Genomic DNA, 25,609 nt, shown 5'->3' with positions numbered 1-25,609 from the left:
AGTGCGCCCATTTTATTCCCAAATTTAAAGAATTTCCGCTGTGCTCGTAATAGCAACTGTGAGGTGTGTTCGTGAATGTGGGAGTTCAAGGCTACCCTAGTGGCCTGTAGAGTGTCAAAAGTGGTGTCAGAGGGGCAGGCCACGTAGAACCGTTTTGCTGCCCTTAGTTTCCGCTCCAATGTTACTATATCATGCGCTAATTGTTTTTTGCGGGCACTAACATATGCGATGATATGGCCCCTTAGTATGGCTTTACCCGTAGGCCAAAACAATACGGGGTCAGTCATATGCTCTTGATTATGCCGAACATATTCATCCCATTGTCGTATGTAGGCTAGGAAGTCTCTGGAGTGATACAAATACGAGGGAAAACGCCACCCCGAGTTTTGTTGCGCAGCTGGGGCCACCTCCACCTTCACCCATATCAGGGCATGGTCAGAGATCTCCTCCAGGCCAATCACCGCTGACACTACCTGGGGAAACAGGCCGCTACTCACAAATAAGTAATCCAGACAAGAAAGGGACTGGTATGCCCAAGAGGTGTGCGTGCAATTGCACTCCTTGGGGTGTAAAAGCCTCCATGGATCTAGCAGGCCTAAAGCCCTGCACAACCCTTGTAATTCACCTTCACCCCGCCCCATTCGAGCATGTGGTACCCTAGAGCGATCTAGCTCTGGGTCTAATACCATTTTCATGTCCCCCGCAACTATCAGTGGGTTGGTTGTGTATTTAAGGCATTCTTTTAGGAGGAAACTGCAAAAAGATGGTTCCCGAAGGACTGGGCCTTATACCCCAAACAGCACCCGTTCCCTGCCATGTAAATTCAACATTATCCCGATGTATCGGCCCTTGTCATCTTGAAACAGTTGTTTAGCTGTGCACTGTAGGGATTTATGTAGTAATATGGCTACACCTTGCCTCCCCACAGAGGGGGAGCAGAAAACCTGCCCCACCTACTGGTGTTGCAGTTTGGAATGCTCTGCCCTCAACAACCTGGTCTCCTGTAGACACACTATGTCCGCTTTATGGCGTTTTAGGGCCCCCAGGATTTTAGCTCTCTTTACTGGGGAAGTAATGCCCCCACATTCCAAGATATATATCTAACGTGTCTCGTTTTCTGGGTGGCCGTCATCTAGGGGTCACAAGTCTTGAAAATTTACAAAGTCCTCATTCAGCATACATCACCAGGCGCCCAGCCTCACCCAGTGGTGTCCCCGCATCCCCCACACACACACCATGTACGCAGCCACATTCCAATCTACGAAATCTAGCCGTAGTCCCTCCGCTCCCATGCAGCACCCCACTTTCCCCATAACTCCCAATCTCCCTTACCTGTCCCACCACCCCCCTCCCTCCCATCCCCATCTATTCCCAAAACAATTCCCACCACATGCATGTGATGAAAATAGGAGATTCACTCTGATGTTATGGCGTCCCGCACCCCAATCTGGTATAACAGCCTGCCAACAGTAATCTGTACATTTAGTTACTATACTTATCAGTCCAGATCCTGCCCAGATGCTCAAGTAGTGAGGGTCGCAGTCTCCCGAAAGTCATTTAAACATTGCTGTGCTGCCTTAGGTGAATCAAATGCCTTCCTGATGGAATATCTTTAACAATGCTGGGTAAAGAAACATAAAGCGGGCTTTGAGCTTGCGTAGTTCCGAGCAAAGGGGAGAGAAACGGCGTCTTTTCTCCTGCAACGCCACCGAGTAATCTTGATAAATCTGTACTGAAGCTCTATTATATTTGAGAATATCTCGTTTTTGCTGAAAGCCTCGTAGGATCTCTTGTTTGTGTATATAGTTGTGCACTTTCACCAACACCGCCCAAGGCTTGTTCCCTCCTTCACGCATACGGCCCACCCGGTGTGCTCTTTCCAGGCAGAGAGGGCCCATACTCTCCGACAACGCAAATTCTGTGCGGAGCCACCGCTCCAACAGCTCTAGAAGGTTCCGGTCCGGTAGGGATTCAGGTAGGCCAATCACGCTCAAATTACTTCTCCATGACCGATTCTCTAAATCGTCTATTTGAGCTTCCAAGGTTTAAACTTATTTCTCCAGTTGCTCCATTTTTTTTGTAGTCTCTGTCTTCACGTCTTCTGCCGCCGAATCTCTTTCCTCCAGCTCCGTGGTTCTTTTGTTCGTGTCCACCAACATCGATTCTACTTTAATGAGCTGGTCAGAGAGCTTGTTCAAGCGTGGTTCTAGAGCACGACCTAGGCTTCTGTGATTTATTGTAGCTGCGTTGCTGAGAATGCCAAGGCCTCGGAGTGCTCAGCCTGTACCATCTTGTCTTCACAGGTGCGGAGCTTTTCACGCTCGGGCTTTTGGTATTTTGCAGGCATTTTGCTCGCAGGTGTCACCAGAAATCTGTCCATCCACTGCCTTGGGGTTTCAGCATGAAGACTTCTGAAGCGGCTTCTAAAAACGATGATCGGGGTGCGGGAACCCCAGAGAGGAATGAGCGCCCGTCCGCTCCTCTCAGCATATCATGTGGACCCCTCTGTTTTTGCATTTTAATTTTCAGTGAAGATTTGGGGCTGATAAATGACATCAAAATGAGCAGGATTTCATTTTGCCTCTGTACTAGGTGATATTGCTCCATGTCTGATGGTCCTTTTCTTATACATACATTGATATATATTGTTGAAGTGGATATTATTTACTTATTATTTTTTGCTTATATTCATCTCGCACCTGAGTTTTGTTTGCATTGGAAGTGTTTCTGTCAGAAAAGTAACATGTATGTTGCATGTTTGTGTCTGAAAATTCAGTGAATGCATATGTGTGTTTGCATGTCAGCATGAACGGGTGTTTTTGAAGAGTGAGAGTGTATCTGTGTGTGTGCGTAAGTGAAGAACACGAGAGTACATGTGTGCATATGTTTAAAGTCTTGCTATACCATTCCTGTTGATATGTGATCAAAGTGGTTTACAATAATAAGATTAGATATGAGACAAAAAATTTAAGAATTCCTCCTCTTCTTCAAACCTCAGGGAAAGCCATAAAAAAACTGTTTTAAAATCAGTCTTAAATTTCTTAAAACTAATCTGAGTCCAAAGGTGCAAAGGAAGGGCATTCCCTAATAAAAGGCAGCATGCCTACTAGAATCCAATCTGGCAATATAAAGAAAAGGAATAGTTAACTGATTTGATCTTGATGCAAACTCCTTGCCAGAACACATAGAATCACAAAATTATATGAGTGAATGTGAGAAGGACAATTCTAGAGCTGTGCATCTGCATATATGCAGGTAAAAGTAGCAAGTAAGTGCCTTAAGCATTATTCTGTTAGGGTGCATGTAAGCGCTATAACACATAACTGCAAGGGAGCTAACATGTGGGAGGAGAATGGGCAAGATTGGGCATGTCCCCCACTGCATAATTTACAGAATAATTTGTTGCATGCACCCTTACTATGGGCTTCTTTTTCAAAGCTGCCCTACCGATTCTCGGTGTGGCGAATGAGAGAAAGCCCATGTAGTTCCTATGGGCTTCCTATCATTTGCCGATGCTAGTGCGACTTTTTTAAAAGAAGCCATAAGTTTAGAGAGCAGATCCAAATCCAATATATAAAATGATGCCTTTATTTAAAAATACCCAACATGGTCCACTTTTTGCCCATGCATGGACTCATCAGGGGTTACAATACTAAAAATTGCCAAACAAAAAAGAAATGTAAAACATACAAGGATAAAATAGTGTATAACGCATATCACATAAAATGTATGGGATCCATTTAATAACTGATGTGCACAATGTATATGTAAAACATACCAGCTACAAAGAGTTTCATGCAATCAATTCAAAACATAAAAACTAAATATCAAATGAATAGACAGGTGCTGTGTAAAACATAACCCCCCCCCCCCAAACTGATTAAATAAATAATTAAATAACAACATAAATAATTCAAGCATTCTGAGTGGTGTGCTCTCTATGAGTCTAAAATAGATTTTAAAGTACTGCTAGAGTGCATAGTGCATGCGACATGTGCATTAAATTATTTAAAAAAAGAAGAAAACCAAATAGCACAACTATAAAAGACCAACAGAAAAATCATTGTCAAGGCTTTAACCAAAGGTTTTACAACCTCTCATATCAAAACAAATTGAGTAATAAATCAATAGATAACAGAATTACTCATATTTTACATTTAAACCTTACTGATTTTAAAAGAGTTGCTTAGCACCTTCATAATTTAAAACTTTCCTTGAAAATAATGCTAGTAGACAGCAATAATTACTACTCTAAGGAATTAAAACATAAGCCAAAACGATCAATTTAAAACCAACAGGTTTATAAAACATAGGATCAAAGCCGTGTAAGTTTACAAATTGTAAGACTATAAAAGTGCATCATTAAACACTATTGAGCTAAAGGACATGAAAAATATTTAACATTAAAAAAATATACCTACTAAAAAACTGTTTTCTTCACAGCTGTGACAATGCGCTCATTAACCACTGCTCTCTCAGTTTCTGGAAGATATATTGTAAAGCTGAGTATCTTATTCCAGATAGGTGTGTAACTGTAATAACAAATGTCATAATCACGAACCATATATATATATATTATTTTAAACTCCTTTTAACTTACCAGCTTGTAGCACTTCTAAGCACAGGCTGTTTCCTTCACAGCTGCAGCAGTGCACATACTGGTTTCTGCTCTACCACTGCTCACACAGTTCCTAAAAATTATATTGAGAAACTGAACATCTTTCTACAAACCTTTTTCCAGTAAGTATGTAGCTTAACAGCAAGAGTCATAATCACAAAAAAATCTCTTAAAAGCAATAAATAAACCTACCAGCTTGAAGCACAACTATGCACAGGCTGTTTCCTTCACAGGTGCAGCATTTAGGGCCTCTTTTACTAAACTGTGGTAGCGATTCCCGTGTGGAAAATGCGAGTCAGCCCATTCAAATTGAATGGGCTGCGTTGCATTTTATGATCTGGACATCACTGGCATGATTTAGTAAAAGAGGCCCTTAGAGAGCAGTGCCTCATGGGCAGCATATATCCAATGGTTAGCAACAATGCACACATTAACCATTGATAACAGTTTCTAAAAATGAAATTGTGAAGCTGAGCATCCTATTTACTAAAAACTTTTCCCTATAGGTATGTAGCTTAACAACAAAAGTCAAAATCACAAAAAATCTTTTCAAAGCAGTAAGAAAAAAACAAAACAAAACCTTGCCAGCTTGAACCATAACTAGGCACAGGCTATCTCCTTTAGAAGTTCAGCAGTGCACACACTAGTATCTACTTGAACAGCATTTAGAGAACAGTGCCTCCTGGGAAGCAATAGACCAATTAGAATGCTTAAGAATATGCACAAGGTGAAAGTAAACCTTCTAAGCACTGTAAATATAAGAATATTCAAAAATATGAAAAAACAGAACCAGTCACATAAAAATCATCAAAAATCTAATAGAAACAGATAATATACAAAAGAGCATATGAACAAATCAAAACTGAATCATAAAACAATGGTATCAAATTACAGAACATAGTCTAGACATAAAAAGATAAATTAAATTAAAGCTACAGACATGCTAGAAGTTCATATGCCCACAGTTACTCCAGGTCTATGGCTGGTGTAACTCTGGGCATGTAAATATTAGAGACACTGATGCCGACTTAGGGCAGTATTCTGTAACAAAATTTGGATGCCTGGCTCCCCATGCCTAAAAGGAGGCACTCATTTATAGAATTACCCCTTTTATGGGTTAGAATTAGTATTTTGAATTTAATTCACATACACCTTCAAGAGCAGCTTCTATCACTTGCGACAACTATGCTGCACTTCTTCTTACATTGAGAAGGCAAGCCTTGTCTCAGTTGTGCCATGTTATGCCATTATAACATCAAGACTAGATTATTGTAATGCACTCTACAGTGGTCTGACTGCAAAGGGTCTGCTCCAGCTCCAATTGATTCAGAATGCTGCACCAAGGCTAGTATAAGGTTGTAAGCGATGTGACCACATTACACCATTTCTGCGAAACCTTCACTGGCTACTAGTACAATACATGGCCAAATTTAACTCTGACCTTGAAGGCCCTTAAAGGAAATGACCCAGAGTACTTGAAGAACAGGAACTCCCTCCACATACCTCCAAGATCACTAAGGTCCTCCCAAGGAGTATCCCTAACCCCCACCTCCCCCACTTACAGTGATGCTGGCTGCACATACTATAGCAGGACTTGTTTACCCACTCCTACCCTATCTGATAATATTCAAGAACCTTTCTGACCTCATTTGCAACTTTTGTCAGTTATTGCTGATAAATCTAACAGTTTCAGAGCAACATCTTTTCTTGTACCCCAACTCAATCTTGTATCATTTTTTAACATGCTGAAGAAGAGCAGGCCTCCATATTGGTTTAGATCAAGATTCTTTTCAAATTGCACATTTGCATTTCAAGCTAAATTTTATCTGTACAGAAAGTAGGTGAGTATGACTGTAGGTAGTTTATACCTGCAACAATTTTTAAAGAAAAAGTAAAAAAATAAATACAGGCTGTTTCATTATGGATAGTATGCAAGCTGCCTCCACTGGAAGCATTTTTATAACAGGACATCTCTGTCAAAGTTCATAAAAAGTGCCTGTTTGACGCTTGTGTGCCTTCTTAAAATTTGCACCCAGAATCAGCCTTAGTAGTGCAAAAATCCCACAAATTTACGCTTGCTCCAAAGAAGGTGTAAATGTTTGTGTGTACTCGTGTATTTTATAAAATAAAATGTATCTTGTAGTTCCAATCCAGCCCTACTCAAATTATGCCCCCAGGAAGGCCTACACTTGGCATGCATGTAAATACAAGTAATCTTTGAGCACATACTTATAAAATTGCACATTCAAATGTCAGTATATAAGTAATTTTTCACATGTAAAACATATGAAAAAAGCTTTGTAAAATTTCCCCCCCACCCCCCCAATGTACAAAGTGAACTACAGATAGCTATCCAGACATTTTAGAAAATATGGACTGAGCCACCCATCAAAAAAGAGAAACATTTCTGTTATGTTTTTTGGTTTGAAAGCTGTTTGGCTTTTTGGAAAAATACGGAGAAACTGCTATTGTACAGACCAACAAGGAAAATCAGAAGACTGCGGGATTTCATCGCTTTTTGCAAGGTCTGCATCAGAAGACTGGTGAAGAAAGTGAGTTTGAGTATGACGTGTTGAACTATAGATAAGCAGCCTGTGGCCTATTGAGTTTGTTGCCTCTATTAAGTTTTGGTAAATGAGATAAAAGATATGCATTAATTCTTGTTACTGAGGAAAGGAAAGAAGGTCCAGTGGCTCATTTCTATTTTATGTGACACTTTGATTTTACTTTTAAGAAATGTAAGCAGTATTGAGGTAAGTACATCCATTGTTTATTTCAGCATCTTTTATTGGACAATGATCTATAGATTCACCAGTTCCTGGAAAAAAAATGCATTACAGTCTCCTACATCCATTAACCCTGCCAGAAGCTTGGTTTTACTGCATGCCTTCTGCACTACTAGGCTAGGTCAAATCAGTAGCATGTAACTTGCATCCCTACTGGGATCTGAACACAAATCTCCACTTTTTATAGTAACTTTCTTCAGTCCAGAAGTGTAATACAGTACAGCAAAACCATGGAAAGCAACACTTAAGTTTATTTTCAAAATAATAGAACTGTGCCAGACTTAGCACTTCTTGCTGACCTCTGACACTCATTAGACCTCAGCAAGATAGATTATGGGAGGAGGGCAAAGAGTTATGAGTTTCATTGTACATGGTAGTCTCTTCAGGGTCGATATTCAAAATGATTTAATAGGAAAAGAGGCCCCCTGCCCAGTTAAATTGTGCTGGCCAGTCCAGGGGTGGATATTCAGCAACACTTAACTGAACAGTGCCGCTGAATATCTACTCTGACAACCGCTGCACTCTGATTGATGCCGGCTTATTCTGAGGGTAGAGCTGAGAGTTTTGCAGGCACTGACAGTACTCAGTGCTGATTCTAACTGGGCATATTGAACCACATAAATGAGTCTTAATTTGCTTCATTAGCTATGTGAGTATGACAGTGAATATTAGCTGTACCCAGATAGCTTCCAGGCGCTGGCTAAGACTTGGGTATTCAGTGCTGGTGCCCAGGTACGGACTGGCACTGAATAGCTAGCTGGGTCTAATTTAGCCAGCGGTGGTCGGCATTTAAAGAAACACTGACCGCTGCTGGCTGAATAATGTTCCCTTTATTAACACATTTATATTCTGCACAGAATAGAAAAGTACATAATCATGGCAGAATATGAAGACATTACAGGACTAAAAAGCATCATGATCTAATTTAGACAAAATCTTTGCTTGTAGAACTCATTTAAAAATCATCTTGCGTGTTGCACATGGAAAGACTTCTGTGGATAGGACAAGTGTACATTCCAAAAAAGATTTTGGGCCTCTGGGGTGCTTATTTGAGTACCTTATCAGTACATGTGTTTTCCTCAATGTTAAATGATTTGGAAATATGAGTATTGCACGTTCTTTTGAGAAACCAAGACAGGATCTTGAGTAGTCTCCCAAGAGGGAAGGCTTATATTTTGTTTGGTGGAAGTGAGTTGGGTGGGTAGAGACTTAACAACTCAACAAATTTAAGTCTGTTCTACATTGTTTAGTTTATTGTTGTTCGATATATGACATACATTTCTGTAATACTTGACTTGCTGAATATACTTGTACCTAATAAAGATATTTTTCTTAAAATCATCCTGCAGAAAGATGGATTTAAGTTTGTGAAGTGTCTTCAGTTTTAAAAAGCATCTTTAACAGAGTGAATATGGGATTTAAAAGACAATGCAGAATCGAGGATGACACCAAGACTACAAGTCTGAGAAAAGACATTAATGCCTACCCAACACAAGCATATCATAGCAGGAATGTCAGAGTTGGCAAGCTGCCAACTACCATAAGTTCAGTCTTAGCGATGTTAATAGCAAGCTTATTAGACAGCCAGTAGATCACAACCTGAATGATGTTTTGCAACCTAAAAATGACATCTGATGAGTGAATAATTGGAAAGAAAAACTGAATTTCCATTACGTAGCTTCCCACTATTCCAGAGCCTGTGGGAATGTTGTGTCCATCAACCAGCTGGTGGAGATAGAGAACTGAAAACTGAGCTGAGACATCTCTCTCTTGGTATCCAGTCCAGCTGCTCAGTATTTTCTATCTCCAGCAGGTGGATGGACACACTTTTCAGCCTTTGGTTCTGAATGATTAGCTCCTGGTTCAGTTAGCCAATTGGTCTCCAGTTGAACTTTGCAGATGGCTTGAGTCTGCAGAGTCATATCTGGAGGTGTGGAAAATATTTATTTAGAGTTCTACAGAGGTCTTCAGATCCCTATTTCTGGTGCCCTGCAAATTTACTTCTTCCCTCCCTTCATCTCTCCCCTGTTTCCTGTGGAGCTCTCCTTTTCTAGCACAACAATCTTTAAAAAAAAGAAAGAAGTTTACCAGAGACTGTGGGACAGAGTATCAGTTCTGATTCTTTCTCATCTGGGGTAAGAATTGTGGAAACTGTGAGCTTGGGGGCAGCAGCCTGTAGTGGTAATTAAAGTTTGACTCAAAACTGTTTGGAAGGCTGCAAGTTCTACATGGTGTAGGGGATGGATCCTGACTCACTGCTTGGGACTGTGTTGTGCTTTCCTTGTGCCAGCCGGGGTGAATTGCAACTCCCGCACAGGCAGTTAAGCAATATTCATGCTGTGAGACCCACTGGCTGGTGTGGAAGCATTGCAGTGCGTGCAGGCTGGGAATCCCGCAGGACATGGGGGAAATAGTCGGTGATATCACGTCTTTGGATTTGCTGCAGCATCCAAATATACTGGGAACTTCGGGCTTTCTGGCAGGGCCATTGCACAGTTTGATGCAGGAGAATGTCAGAACGGGCGCCATTTGTTGGAGCCAGCAGGCAGTGAGGAACAACCTCTGATCACACACAGAGCACAGCCACCATTTTACAACCTCAGGGCCTGACAGAGCATTCAGCTGCATTGGGATCTTTGTTTTCTCCTGAGTTTATATTGCTCTTACACCAGGCCTATTTACTTAAGCAAGGACAATCAGAGTTGCTGCAAGGTGCTTCACTTCACTGCTCCTCCAGCTCCTAAGAGATCTCATAGCTTCATCTGTCCACTCCTGGAGGTCTGTCTGTGCTTCTCCCTCCTTATCTGATGTGGCCTCGGTCTGTTCAGAGGAGCCATCATTAGAGGAAGGAGTGCTTCTTCTTGAGATGAGGGATGGCCTGAAAATACTGAGGTTGTTTCATAAAGAGTTGCTCAGTACTTTTATTTCTGAGGCATTGGTGCTTGCCATTGAAGACCTTCTGTTTCGGTGTCAGGAGGTCCATCTTCGTCGATCGTGAGTGGGCTTTAGAGGTACTTCTACAACCTTCCCAATGCATCCAGACATTCAAGACCTGATTATAGCAGAATGGGTTTCACTGGACACTGGGCTGACAGTGGGGAGAACCATGGCTCACCTCTACTCATTGGTTCCAGAGGAGAGAGAGAAATTGCAGTTTCCCAGGGTGGAGACCCTTGTTATGGCAATGACTAAGAAGACTATCTTGCAGTTTGAAGGGGACATTGCCCTAAATGAGCTACAGGATGGGAAGCTAGAAGGCTCACTGAAATAAGTCTTTGAAGTGGCCTCTTTGGGCCTTCATGACAGTGTGCTGCTCGTTCATGGCTAGAGCATTCATGAAGTGGCATCATCAGTCTGCAGCACAAGAAGGGTGCCATGATTCCCAACTGGAATTGGGGTTGGTCTACTTGGCAGATGCTGTTTGACATGTTAAGGGTTACGGCCCACAGTACATCTTTGGCTATCATAGCACTTCAGCAACTCTGGTTGCGACTTTGAGAAGCGGATGCACCATCAGTCACATCTAGTTAAAATGCCCTTCCAGGGCAAGTGGCTGTTTAAAGAAAATCTCATTAACTTGGTGAAAGAACTGGGGGAAACTAAGCTACAGTGGTTACCAGACAATAAGCCGAAAGCATCTGGCTGTCCATCTTCAGGGGGCTCTTGAGCTTGATTTTGAGATGCAGATGGTAACAACCTGGTTGTCGGCAATATGTCAGAAGTCTCGCTTTCAGGCACGCCAATCTTCCTTTCATGTGGACAGGCAGTCCTCTCAGTCAGCTAGAGCACCCAATGCCTTCCGAGCTTTGCAGTGATGCAACTCTGGCCCACTGTTGTCTTCTTTAGGTGGGAGGATGCCTTCAGTTTCAGGAGGTGTGGGCCAAAATCATGTCAGACCAGTGGGTTCTGGATATTCTTACTGAAGGTTACAAGTTGGAGTTCTCCCGCCTTGTCGCTCCTCTCTTCTTGAAGTCTCCTTGTTGAAAGGGAACCAAGTCATTTGAGGTTCAGGCCACTGTAGATTCCTTGCTGGCACTCTGGGACATTGTTCCAGTTCCCAAGACCGAAAAGGGACAAGGCAGATACTCTGTCTACTTCATTGTCGCAAAGAAGGAAGGCACCTTTTATCCAGTCTTAGATCTCAAAGGTCTAAACCACTGCCTTTGAGTGTCCTGCTTTTGCATGGAAACACTAAGAACAGTCATAGCCTCAGTTTAAGCGGGAGAATTTCTCATCACCCTCTAAGGAGGCATACTTGCATATACCCATATGGCTGCTGCATCAGAAGTTTTTGTGTTTTACAGGGCTGGGCTGTCATTTCCAGTTCAGGGCTTTGCCCTTGGGTCTCGCCCACGGCACCAAGAATATTTACCAAGATTATGATGGTGGCAGTTGCCTTCTTTTGGATCCAGGGAATCAGAGTTCACCTGTATTGAGACAGCTGGCTCATTCATGCGTCCTATTTGGACAGAGTGATGGTGATGGACAAAGTTGTCCATCTCTGCAGTTGTTGGGTTGGGTGATCATTTTCGAAAAGAGCAGATTAACCCCATTGCAGGTGCTGGAGTGGATCTTCCTCACAGATCACAGGAGATTGAAGCTGGTTCAACAGATTTGTCTTCTCCTCAGTCAAGGCAGGCCCAGGTTCTGGGACTATGTCCAGGTTCTTGTGTCAATGGAAATGTTGCCATGTGCAAGGGCTCATATGTGGCTATTATAGGAGTCTCTTCTCACCCACTGGTCTCCGGTGTCACAGAAGTATGTCCTTCAACTTCTGTGGACGCTGGTGCTTGGTGGTGGTTGTCGCCTAGGAGTCTGACTGTTGGAACTCCCTTTCTGATAACACAGTGGGAGGTGGTGACCACTGATGCCAGTAAATCAGGTTGGGGAGCTCATTCTAAATTCTATTTAGCACAGGACACACCTGGTTGGAGCAGGAGTATCTGGTTGATAAATTGTTTAAAGCTCAGGGCAGTGCAGAATGCCTTCCACAAATTTGTTTCTTTTCTGGGGGGTGCCATGGTCCGAGTTTCTTCTGACAGTGCAACGGTGGTGGCTTATATCAACAAGCAAGGCGGGACTCGCAGCCGTCCGATGGTGGTAGAGGCAGCCTCCCTCATAAGTTGAGTGGAGAAAAAAAATCTCAGCTTGTCGGCAGCTCACATCGCTGGGTCCTTTAATGTGGAGATGGACTTTCTCAGCAGGCACTCCTTGGACCCATAAAAATGGAAACAATCCAACCAGGGTTTTCAGCTGATAGTGGATCAATGGGGCTCTCCGCTTCTGGACTTGATGACAACGAAGAGGAATACCAAAGTGCCCAAGTTCTTCAGCCATTGGAAAGAACTGGGTTCTTTCAATGGAATCAATGATCATAGGATATGAGCAATCGCTTTTTCACCTACCTTATCAAAGGTATCTTAGAGATGGTCGAAAATGGGTCCAAAAGTGGTGATGTTGGATGTAGTAGATAGGGAGGGTAATACATTGTGGATCTTTTACAAAAAAATAAATACTGAAGTGCTGTAGTGTGCAAAACATTAACAGCAGGATCAACTTATTGGTCCTGGGAGAAGGAGTTCCAGCCACTGTAGCCTAGAAAAATGGAGCGGCATTTTAGAAAGGCTGCACAAGCCTGACTATGGACATCCTGACATGGATCTCTTTAATCAGAAAAAGATCTGCCTTAGGAGATCCTCTTCTAAAATAAATGCATGGGCATCCCTGCAGTGACATTTCTAAGAGGAGCACCTATTTTGCAAATCCAAATGGTGAAAATGCAGACGCCAACCACACAAGCACCTGGATTTATGAGGTTCAGCACTGCCATGTGTATGTGGGATTTGCACCACAGACATGACAGTGCCAAACGCTGCACACCTGCAGCATCACCTCCGACCCCTTCTTCTCTGCATCACCAAACCGTTCACTAGCAAGAGTACAGAGCCTCCCCCCGCCAGCTCCGAGATGTCCCTATGTGTGGGCACAAACCCAAGTGGCAGCCTTCCCATCCCACAGGCCCACTCCCCGGACTTCACAGGATCCCTGGTGACTAGTGGGGCAGGAGGAATGCCCAATTATTCCCGCCCTGTGTCCTCCTGCCCATTAAAATGGCCACAAAGGTCTTTAGCAGTTATATCACAATATTACTGCTAGGAAGTCAAGCTTCTCTATATGGCCATTTTCCCCATATATGGATGTAGGAAAGGTTGCCACATGTGGGGCTTGTGCCCACATGGGATTTTCCCTGCTAAGGGGAAGTCCAGGGGTATCTAAGTGCTTTGGGGGGGGGGTAGCCTTGTGATGGAACAGGGCTGTCTCGGTGCTGGTGGGAAGGGGTTCCTGTGATGGAATCGGTGTGCCTCTATGCTAGGATGTGCTTTTTTCTGGAGGGGGGGAGGATGGAGAGAAGCTTTGGCATTGCAGGACCTAAACGTAGGGATTTACCACTGCCCTTTAAGCAGCCACTTAAATCTGCTTTGGAGTATGTCTAGATTCCAGTATTTGGGATTTCCATTGCATACGTTCATTCCCTGTTTGAAATAGGGAATGCACATCTGTCTTGTCCAGCTCAGACCACTCTCTCTCTCTGCCCTCCCAACACCCTATTGCCATCTGGTCATACTTGGCTTCCAGCTGTCTATAATGCCCATGTTCTAAAATGGCATTTAAATGTCTGGGTTTCTCCAGATGTTTAAATGCTGCCTTTTACACGTTTAGATGCTTTAAAAACAAGGGCCTTAGAGAGAAATATAGCAATTAGATAGAAGGGCAAGACAGTTTAAAAGGTGGAATTCCTTACCCTTCCATATCCTCAAAATGCCCCTACCCTCCAAATCTACCCCACTTGCTGCTGGTGAAAGATTAGAATAACAAGCTGTGCAGGATACTAGTTATTATGGGCAAAATGTAAGGAGATCAAACCTAAGATAGGGATCAGTGTGCGCCATGAAATTTAAAGGTTGAGAAGCACCTCTGTACTATAATATTCAGATTTACTGTAGGCATAGTTTCCAAAATATTAGCCCCCCAATAATCAGCCCACGATGGTTGTTTTAAATGCCAACTGCTGCAACCAAAAAAAAAAATTTGGGGATATTCAGAGGCAGTACCAGATAGTAACTGCAGCTGAATATCCAGATACTGCTTGAGTGATTAACACTATCTGGAAAGTGGCACTGAATATCTCCGCTACCCAAATAACTGTTCTTCACCCTCTCTGCTAGGGGACATGTACCCCTGACTGGCAGCAGATATTTGTAACATGGGAAAGCGTGTTTGTATTTGTAGTTAGTTGTATATAAAAACTACCCATTCCGTACCCTGTAAACAGCGTAAATATTGCTGTTTGCACTTATAGCTAGCTGTTGTGCAGCCCTTCTAAAATGATCCCTATAGGTGAGAATATTTTCCCAGAATTTCTGTATTTTAGTACCTTGCCAAATCATATGAACGGAGGGGCATTTTCGATATGACATCTAAGTCCGACTTTGGATGTTTTGCAAAAAACGTCCGAAATCTGAATATGGGGAAAAAAGGTCATTTTCAAAAAGAAAAATGTCTGTCTTTTTTTTTTTCCGAAAATACTGTTTTGAACAAGGTTTTTTGATTTGGACATTTTATTTTTTGGTCCATTTAAAAAAAAAAATGTCCAAGTGTAAAATGCACAAAATCAAGCCATTGGAATGTAGGAGGAGCCAGCATTTTTAGTAAGCTGGTCCCCGACATACCAGGAAAGCAATAGGGCACCCAAGGGGGCACTTCATTGGACTTTATAAAATGCTCCCAGTTACACATCTCACCGTTCCTCCCTTATCTGCTGTGCCCCCCAAAACGCCCAATAGTACACCCAACTGTACACCACTACTATAGCCCTTACGGGTGAAGGGGGCACCTATATGTGGGTACAGTGGGTTTCTGGTGAGTTTTGGAGGGCTCACACGTTCCTCCACAAGTGTAACAGGTAGGGGGAGGTATGGGCCTGGGTCCACCTGTCTGCAGTGCACTGCACCCACCACTAGACTACTCCAGGGACCTGCATGCTGTTCTAATGGACCTGAGTATTACATCTGAGGCTGGCAAGTAATGTTTTAAATCACATTTTTTGTGAGTGGGAAGGGGGTTAGTAACCACTGGGGGTGTAAGGGGAGGTCACCCCTGATTCCTTCCAGTAGTCATCTGGTTGTTTAGGGCATCATTTTGTGCCTTATTCGTTATAAAAACATGTCTAGCTCAAAATGTCTTGGTTTTAGACCGCTTTTCAATATATTTCACAATTGTAGACATCTCTTCGGAGAGGAGTATTACAAGTTCGTTTTGCCTTTTAATATATATTTTATATATACCTTTTTGAAGAGAGGAGACCTAAGAGGATTGTGTCTCGTTAGTTCCCTTGGAGTACACATTCCGAGTTACATCTACCAAGGTTGCAAAGACCCCTGAGGCAGGCCTTTTGGCCGAAACACGGCCGTGTCGGGTCATTTTCATGTACATTGTTATTTTTTAATTTTTAATTTTTAAGTGAATAAATATACAAGTGTTCGTATCCTCATCCATTCTCCTCACTTTTTGTTTTATATCATTTACCGCATGGCCATTTCTTAAAAAAAAAAAAAAAAGCCTTTTACCCACTGCGGTAAAAGGGGGCCTCAGTGTACATTAAAAACATGCGCTGATGCTAGTGCAGGCCCCCTTTTACTGCAGCTTAGTAAAAGGACCCCTCCATTTGGACTTTGCCTCTTCTTTAGCTTTCAAGGAAGAAAGAAGTGTAAGTGCTCTCTGAAAATTACTGTAATTCAGGATCTGAGATTGATTTGCTTCCTGCAGGGTCTGCATCAGAAGGTCTGTAGAGAGATACAGTGGTGGAAATAAGTATTTGATCCCTTGCTGATTTTGTAAGTTTGCCCACTGACAAAGACATGAGCAGCCCATAATTGAAGGGTAGGTTATTGGTAACAGTGAGAGATAGCACATCACAAATTAAATCCGGAAAATCACATTGTGGAAAGTATATGAATTTATTTGCATTCTGCAGAGGGAAATAAGTATTTAATCCCTCTGGCAAACAAGACCTAATACTTGGTGGCAAAACCCTTGTTGGCAAGCACAGCGGTCAGACGTCTTCTGTAGTTGATGATGAGGTTTGCACACATGTCAGGAGGAATTTTGGTCCACTCCTCTTTGCAGATCATCTCTAAATCATTAAGAGTTCTGGGCTGTCGCTTGGCAACTCGCAGCTTCAGCTCCCTCCATAAGTTTTCAATGGGATTAAGGTCTGGTGACTGGCTAGGCCACTCCATGACCCTAATGTGCTTCTTCCTGAGCCACTCCTTTGTTGCCTTGGCTGTATGTTTTGGGTCATTGTCGTGCTGGAAGACCCAGCCACGACCCATTTTTAAGGCCCTGGCGGAGGGAAGGAGGTTGTCACTCAGAATTGTACGGTACATGGCCCCATCCATTCTCCCATTGATGCGGTGAAGTAGTCCTGTGCCCTTAGCAGAGAAACACCCCCAAAACATAACATTTCCACCTCCATGCTTGACAGTGGGGACGGTGTTCTTTGGGTCATAGGCAGCATTTCTCTTCCTCCAAACACGGCGAGTTGAGTTCATGCCAAAGAGCTCAATTTTTGTCTCATCTGACCACAGCACCTTCTCCCAATCACTCTCGGCATCATCCAGGTGTTCACTGGCAAACTTCAGACGGGCCGTCACATGTGCCTTCCGGAGCAGGGGGACCTTGCGGGCACTGCAGGATTGCAATCCGTTATGTCGTAATGTGTTACCAATGGTTTTCGTGGTGACAGTGGTCCCAGCTGCCTTGAGATCATTGACAAGTTCCCCCCTTGTAGTTGTAGGCTGATTTCTAACCTTCCTCATGATCAAGGATACCCCACGAGGTGAGATTTTGCGTGGAGCCCCAGATCTTTGTCGATTGACAGTCATTTTGTACTTCTTCCATTTTCTTACTATGGCACCAACAGTTGTCTCCTTCTCGCCCAGCGTCTTACTGATGGTTTTGTAGCCCATTCCAGCCTTGTGCAGGTGTATGATCTTGTCCCTGACATCCTTAGACAGCTCCTTGCTCTTGGCCATTTTGTAGAGGTTAGAGTCTGACTGATTCACTGAGTCTGTGGACAGGTGTCTTTCATACAGGTGACCATTGCCGACAGCTGTCTGTCATGCAGGTAACGAGTTGATTTGGAGCATCTACCTGGTCTGTAGGGGCCAGATCTCTTACTGGTTGGTGGGGGATCAAATACTTATTTCCCTCTGCAGAATGCAAATAAATTCATATACTTTCCACAATGTGATTTTCCGGATTTAATTTGTGATGTGCTATCTCTCACTGTTACCAATAACCTACCCTTCAATTATGGGCTGCTCATGTCTTTGTCAGTGGGCAAACTTACAAAATCAGCAAGGGATCAAATACTTATTTCCACCACTGTATTTGACTGCTTGTTTTCTTAACTTTGTATTTGGCATATAATGTTGTTGGTGATATGCTCTTTGGTAGAGTAATGAGTGACAGAATTTTTCTTAGTTCTCTTTTTTGCCTCTGCCATTCCTAAGCTGCTCTCACACTTGAGAACCTGCTAGAGGAAACTGAGGAAACTGGACAACTTCGCATGGCATCTCCTCTGATGCAAATTGAAGGATTTCTTTCTGCTCTGACCAGTGCAAATCAGGATGGGAGAGTGATCCTCAACAGACAAGGTACTGAACTCACTGAGACAAGAAAGGATACTTTGAGCGCTGAAACAAGACTTGGCATGAGGTTTTTATAGGACCCTTCTCAGACAGATATAGAAAAGACATACCCAAGTAAAATAAGGACATATACATTTAATATTGGAATGTAAATGAAATATAGCTTTCCTCTAGAAATAACAGAATGCAGATTGAGTACATAAGCATCTTTTCTCATAAGAGCTTATCATCATAAATTTGCCCGAGCCTTTCCCATTGGCAGAAAGCATACTCTTGTCTTTGAAACAGACTGTGGTAAATTACAATGCAGAGGTCTTATATTATTAACAATTACTGAGTCAAGTTCGGCTGACACAATGTCTGACTTAACTTAAATGTTGGTTCTGGCATTTAATCTGGATACAGCAATAAAAACAAAGGAAGGGGGTACACTATTGAAGTTCCAAACCAGTGGTTTATTAAAAGCAGTCGAAAAAGGACTCGACAGTCTGCGTTTCGGTACACAATGTGCCTGCTTCAGGAGTCAATTATATTAACACTAAAAAATATAAACATACAAATCAAAAATATAATAAAACTGATTTAAAATACTATATATATATATATATATATATATATATATATATTATTTTAAATACTATGTATGTTATATATAACATTATATATAAAGCAGGCAGTTAATATAAATAAAAAAGAAATGAACATGAAAAAATTACAAAATGGGTATGCAGGTAAAAACATACAAGTATATATAGAAAATAATAATAAATTATTCCCATATATAAATATTTATCATATAGAATTATATAAATATACTTGTTAATAAGTCAGGATGTAGGTGACATGTACAATGAATAAACAGTAAAAGTTTTCACGTCTAAAAAGGGATATTTAACACATATATAGAACATATCAGCCAACAACAGTAAATCAAATACACTGGAGCTGAACAATCCAATACAACAGCGTCTGTATAAGACAGAAATTAAATCACCAGAAGGTACTGACATGGCGACTATAAACATATTGCTAATGGGGCAACAGAAATAAAAATAAAAACGAGACTGCTACATAAAATATTTATCTCAGATCTGAGATAGGGATTAAAAAATAAGATGAAAAATATATAACAGCAACTAATGTATACAGATGAGGGACCAGGAACATTTTGTAAAAAATGGTTTAAAAAACATTTTAGAAAAAAGAGAGCTCTAACAAGCACTAGTTACAATGGCTGCCCAAAATATACTAAGCACTAATAAATTGAAAGAATGTGAGCAAAATATACAAACAATCCAGATTCTCTGAGGACAAGCAGGCTGCTTGTTCTCACGATTGGGTCGTTGTCCGCGACGGTCCAGGAGACTGGCAAATCTCTAAGCAAACAAAAACTTTCTAGAACGCACCGGTGAGCGGGCAGAGCGAACCGCGCGAACGGCTTCCCACGGCGCGAGCGTGCCCTCAGTTCTTTTTCATTGGTGTCTGGAGTGACACGGTGTTCCGCTGTGTTCATTTTTGGCCGAGGAGACTTCTTCTAGTGTTACCGCTTCCCTTTTTCTTATTTTTTCTTATTCATTTTTGTGTTTTCACAGAATTTAAAAAAAAAAAAATTTAATTTTCCCTTTATTTCTTTAGTTTTTTCCACTAAAGTTCAAGTTTCCTTCTTTTTTCGTCACGGCCGCCTTTTAGGCGGCTCAGACGGGTTTTATTTTCCTTTTTTGTGCCTTTTTAATTGGCGCAATTGCATCATTTAATTTCGCAGCCGCCGTTTTTCCGTCCATGTCATCGAGGACACCCAGCGGCTTCAAGCGTTGTACTCGTTGCAACCGGATCATCTTGGGTACCGACCCCCACGCATGGTGTCTCCAGTGCCTTGGGCCCAATCATTTGCCAGCTGCTTGTAAGCTGGGCTCTTTAATGAAAAAATGGATCCAAGTGTCTCTGGAGGCTCAACGGAAAAAACTTTTTGCGGATCGGTCTGATCCTTCGACATCAGCATCGGTACCGAGGTCTGCGGCGTCGACGTCAAGGGAAGCATCGACTTCGAGAGCGCAGGTAATGGCTGCCGAATGACCATATTGCACTGGGAGCAGCAAGGCATCGAGTGGGTCTCCACCTGTCTCGAGACCTACTGCTATGCAGGGTCCCTGGGATCGACCTTCATTGGACCCCGCCCTGAGAAGGCGTGAGGATTCCAAGTCCTCCTCTTCGGTAGGCTAAGAAGCACCGTCATCGATCTCCTTCCATGCGCAGTACCGAGAGCTCTGGGGAACCAAGGGATTCGGCACCCGAGAAGCGTCGGCACTGAGAGGACACCTCACCCTCTATACAGGAGGTGCTGATGTGTCGGTCTTCTGGCAGCCTGGTACCGGCTCTCGAGCCCCCTCAGATTCTGTCACCAAGTCCTGCGCCGGCCCCTCAGCCTTTTCCGATGGAAGCTCTCGACGAGCGCATCAAGGCCCTTCTTCCAGAGCTTCTGGAGGGATTGCTGCGCCTGTCTACCTCGGTGCCAGGGGTGCTTGCACCTTCTGCATCGTCTGTTGAAGCGGCATCTGGTCCTTCGCCTGTGGTGAGGTCCCTGTCCTCGGTGCCGCTTGCGGCATTGGCGTCGGCTGCCACCTGGGTTGATTCTCCGGCGGCGGCGGAGGAAGCTTCGCCGCAGTCCAGGCAGGGGTCAACTTCTTGACATCCCCCTCAAGGTCGTCGTTCCTCGACGTCGAGACAGTCTCTGGTTTGGGCTGCTCTTAGAGAGCTTTTGTCCGATACTGATGATGAGCGCTCCTGGGAGGAAGAGGAAGATCCCAGATACTTTTCTGAAGAAGAGTCATATGGGGTCCCCTCTGATCCTACTCCGCCAATTGAAAGAAGGATGTCTCCGCCTGAGAGTCTTTCTTTTTTCTCCTTTGTTCGGGAAATGTCTAAGGATATTCCCTTCCCTATGGAGGTTGCGGATGAGCCCAGGGCCGAGATGCTCGAGGTCTTGGATTATCCTTCTCCACCTACAGAGGTTGCAACAGTTCCCTTGCATAACACACTCAGGGAAATTCTTATGCGAAACTGGACGTTCCCTCTCTCTAATCCAGTGGTCCCCAGAAAAGCTGAGTCCCAGTACAGAGTCCATGGAGAACCGGTAATGGTGAAGTCTCAACTACCTCACGATTCCATGGTGGTGGATTCTGCTCTCAGAAGAGCCAAGAGTACTAGGGATTATGCCTCGGCGCCCCCAGGCAGAGAGTCTAGGACCTTGGATTCTTTTTGGAGAAAGACGTATGAGGCCGCTGTGCTCACAGCCAAGATTCAAATATACCAGCTTTACACGAGCATCCACTTGCGGAACTCGGTGAGGCAACTGACCAGTTTGGTCGAAGCACTTTCTCCGGAGCTGGCCGAACCTTTTCACCAGGTGGTCAGGCAGCAGAAGGCGTATCGCAAATTCCTGGCCAGGGGTACTTTCGACACTTTTGATGTGGCATCCCGAGTAGTTGCTCAAGGTATAGTGATGCGCAGACTCTTATGGTTGCGCGTCTCTGACCTAGATCATAAGACCCAGCAGTGAATGGCGGATGTTCCTTGCCGGGGGGATAACCTTTTTGGCGAAAAAGTAGAGGATATGGTCGATCAGATCAAGAAGCATCATGATGCTATGGATTCTGTCTCCCGCCGGGCGTCTTCTGCTACCACCGCCTCATCTAGGAGGTTTTTTGGATGGAAGAGGAGTGCTCCCTATTCCTATAATAGGCGTAGGTACACTTCTGCTTCTCGGCAGCCTGTCCAGGCTCAGTCCCAGCGCGCTCGTTCCCATCAACGTTGTGCGCTTAAGTCCTTCGGCTCCCCAGCAAAAGCAAGGGACGAGCTTTTGACTGGCTCCAGTGCAGCATAGCCTCAGAAAAAGTGTCCATGCCGGACGGCTTGCCGGTGGGAGGGAGGTTGATATATTTTCACCAAAGGTGGCCTCTCATAACCTCCGACAGGTGGGTTCTTCAAATAGTCTGGTTAGGATACACCCTCAATCTGATATCCAAACCTCCAAATTGCCCACTGGGAGCTCATTCTTAGAGCTCCCAGCACAGGCAGGTACTTGTACAGGAACTCTCCACCCTTCTAAAGGCCAATGCGTTCGAACCCGTTTCACCAGGGCAAGAAGGGCTGGGATTCTATTCCAGGTACTTCCTTGTGCAAAAGAAAACAGAGGGGATGCGTCCCATCCTGGACCTAAGGGCCCTGAACAAATTCCTAGTCCGAGAAAAGTTCAGGATGTTTTCCCTGGGCACCCTTCTTCCCATGATTCAGGAAAACGATTGGCTATGCTCTCTAGACTTAAAGGACACCTATACTCACATCTCGGTGCTCCCAAGTCACAGGAAGTACCTCCGATTTCGACTGGGAACTCAGCATTTTCAGTACTGTGTACTACCCTTTGGTCTAGCATCTGCGCCCAGGGTCTTTACAAAGTGCTTGGCAGTTGTCGCAGCATCGCTACGCAGACTGGGAGTGCATGTGTTTCCTTATCTCGACGATTGGCTGGTGAAGAGCACCTCGGAGGCAGGCGCTCTACAGTCCATGTGGATGACTATTCGAGTGCTAGAACTTCTGGGCTTCGTGATCAATTATCCCAAGTCCCATCTTGTCCCGGTTCAAAAATTGGAGTTCATTGGAGCTCTGTTGGACACACGAACGTCTCAAGCTTATCTTCCCCAGGCAAGGCTAGACAATCTCATGGCCCTAGTGGCCATGGCTCGAGCGTCTCAACAGATCACAGCTCGGCAGATGTTGAGACTCTTAGGACACATGGCTTTCACAATTCACGTAACTCCCATGGCACGCCTACATATGAGATCAGCTCAATGGACTCTAGCTTCCCAGTGGTGCCCGGCCAGAGGGGATCTAGAGGATGTGATCCATCTCTCCACCAACTTTTCCAGTTCCCTTCAGTGGTGGACCATTCGCTCCAATTTGACCTTGGAACATCCATTCCAAATTCCTCAGCCACAAAAAGTGCTGATGACGGATGCATCCCTCCTGGGGTGGGGGGCTCATGTAGATGGACTTAACACTCAAGGAGCTTGATCCTTTCAGGAAAAGGGTCTTCAGATCAACCTCCTGGAATTACGAGCAATCTGGAATGCTCTAATGGCTTTCTGAGACCGGCTGTCCAACCACATCATTTTGATTCAGACAGACAATCAGGTTGCTATGTATTACACCAACAAGCAGAGGGGCACCAGATCTCGTCCTCTGTGTCAGGAAGCCGTTTGGATATGGCTTTGGGCATGCCGTCACGGCATGTTTCTCCAAGCCATGTATCTGGCAGGCATAAACAACAGTCTGGCCGACAGGTTGAGCAGGGTCATGCAACCTCACGAGTGGTCGCTCAACATGGGCATTGTCCATAAGATCTTCCGAGCGTGGGGCCCCCCCCTCGGTGGATCATTTTGCCACTCAGATCAATCACAAAGTCCCTCAATTCTGTTCCAGACTTCAGGCCCACGACAGACTAACGTCAGATGCTTTTCTCCTGCATTGGTGGGGGGACAGGCCTTCTGTATGTGTATCCTCCCATACCTCTGGTAGGGAAGACTTTGCTGAAACTCAAGCAAGACCGTGGAACAATGATTCTGGTTGCTCCCTTCTGGCCTTGTCAGATCTGGTTTCCTCTTCTGGAGTTGTCCTCCGAAGAACCCTGGAGATTGGACTGTTTTCTGACCCTCATCACCCAGAACGAGGAGTCGCTTCTACATCCCAACTCCAGTCTCTGGCTCTCACGGCCTGGATGTTGAGAGCTTAGAAGTTGCCTCCTTGTGTCTTTCAGAGGGTGTCTCCCGAGTCTTGCTTGCTTCCAGAAAAGGTTCCATGAAAAAGTGTTATTCTTTCAAATGGAGGAGGTTTGCCGTCTGGTGTGACAGCAAGGCCCTAGATCCTTTTTCTTGTCCTACACAGACCCTGCTTGAATACCTTCTACACTTATCAGAGTCTGGTCTCAAGACCAACTCCATAAGAGTTCACCTTAGTGCAATTAGTGCTTATCATCAACGTGTTGAGGGTAAGCCTATCTCTGGACAGCCTTTAGTTCGCTTCATGAAAGGTTTGCTTTTGTCAAAGCCCCCTACATAAGTACATAAGTAATGCCATACTGGGAAAAGACCAAGGGTCCATCAAGCCCAGCATCCTGTCCACGACAGCGGCCAATCCAGGCCAAGGGCACCTGGCAAGCTTCCCAAACGTACAAACATTCTATACATATTATTCCTGGAATTGTGGATTTTTCCCAAGTCAATTTAGTAGCGGTTTATGGACTTGTCCTTTAGGAAACCGTCCAACCTTTTTTTAAACTCTGCTAAGCTAACCGCCTTCACCACTTTCTCTGGCAACGAATTCCAGATTTTAATTATACGTTGGGTGAAGAAAAATTTTCTCCGATTTGTTTTAAATTTGCTGCACTGTAGTTTCATCGCATGCCCCCTAGCCCTAGTATTTTCGGAAAGCGTGAATAGATGCTTCACATCCACCTGTTCCACTCCACTCATTATTTTATATACCTCTATCATGTCTCCCCTCAGCCGTCTCTTCTCCAAGCTGAAAAGCCCTAGCCTCCTTAATCTTTCTTCATAGGGAAGTCGTCCCATCCCCGCTATCATTTTAGTCGCCCTTCGCTGCACCTTTTCCAATTCTACTATATCTTTCTTCAGATGCGGCGACCAGAATTGAACACAATACTCAAGGTGCGGTCGCACCATGGAGCGATACAACGGCATTATAACATCCTCACACCTGTTTTCCATACCTTTCCTAATAATACCCAACATTCTATTTGCTTTCCTAGCCGCAGCAGCACACTGAGCAGAAGGTTTCAGTGTATTATCGACGACAACACCCAGATCCCTTTCTTGGTCCATAACTCCTAACGTGGAACCTTGCATGACGTAGCTATAATTCGGGTTCTTTTTCCCACATGCATCACCTTGCACTTGCTCACATTAAACGTCATCTGCCATTTAGCTGCCCAGTCTCCCAGTCTTGTAAGGTCCTCTTGTAATTTTTCACAATCCTGTCGCGATTTAACAACTTTGAATAACTTTGTGTCATCAGCAAATTTAATTACCTTGCTAGTTACTCCCATCTCTAAATCATTTATAAATATATTAAAAAGCAGCGGTCCTAGCACAGACCCCTGAGGAACCCCACTAACTACCCTTCTCCATTGTGAATACTGCCCATTTAACCCCACTCTCTGTTTCCTATCCTTCAACCAGTTTTTAATCCACAATAGGACATTTCCTCCTATCCCATGACCCTCCAATTTCCTCTGTAGCCTTTCATGAGGTAACTTGTCAAACGCCTTTTGAAAATCCAGATACACAATATCAACCGGTTCCCCTTTGTCCACATGTTTGTTTACTCCTTCAAAGAATTGAAGTAAATTGGTCGGGCAAGATTTCCCCACACAAAAGCCGTGCTGACTTGGTCTCAGTAATCCCTGTCAAACCTCCACCAGT

At 43.9% G+C, this 25,609-nt stretch overlaps 1 protein-coding gene across 1 annotated transcript in view; it reads left to right on the top strand.

Annotated features, from left to right (window-relative positions):
* Positions 1-25,609, top strand: part of LOC115477495 (putative ATP-dependent RNA helicase DDX11-like protein 8) — a 348,371-nt gene that overhangs the window by 245,346 nt on the left and 77,416 nt on the right. Inside the window, 2 exon segments of the mRNA XM_030214406.1 lie at positions 7,050-7,170; positions 17,979-18,122. Coding sequence (XP_030070266.1) covers positions 7,050-7,170; positions 17,979-18,122 — 265 coding nt within the window.

This window comes from Microcaecilia unicolor, chromosome 9 (genome assembly GCF_901765095.1).
Source record: "Microcaecilia unicolor chromosome 9, aMicUni1.1, whole genome shotgun sequence".
NCBI lineage: Eukaryota > Metazoa > Chordata > Amphibia > Gymnophiona > Siphonopidae > Microcaecilia > Microcaecilia unicolor.
The sequence above is the reverse complement of the archived record's forward strand: the minus strand, read 5'-3'. Positions and strand labels throughout refer to the sequence as shown.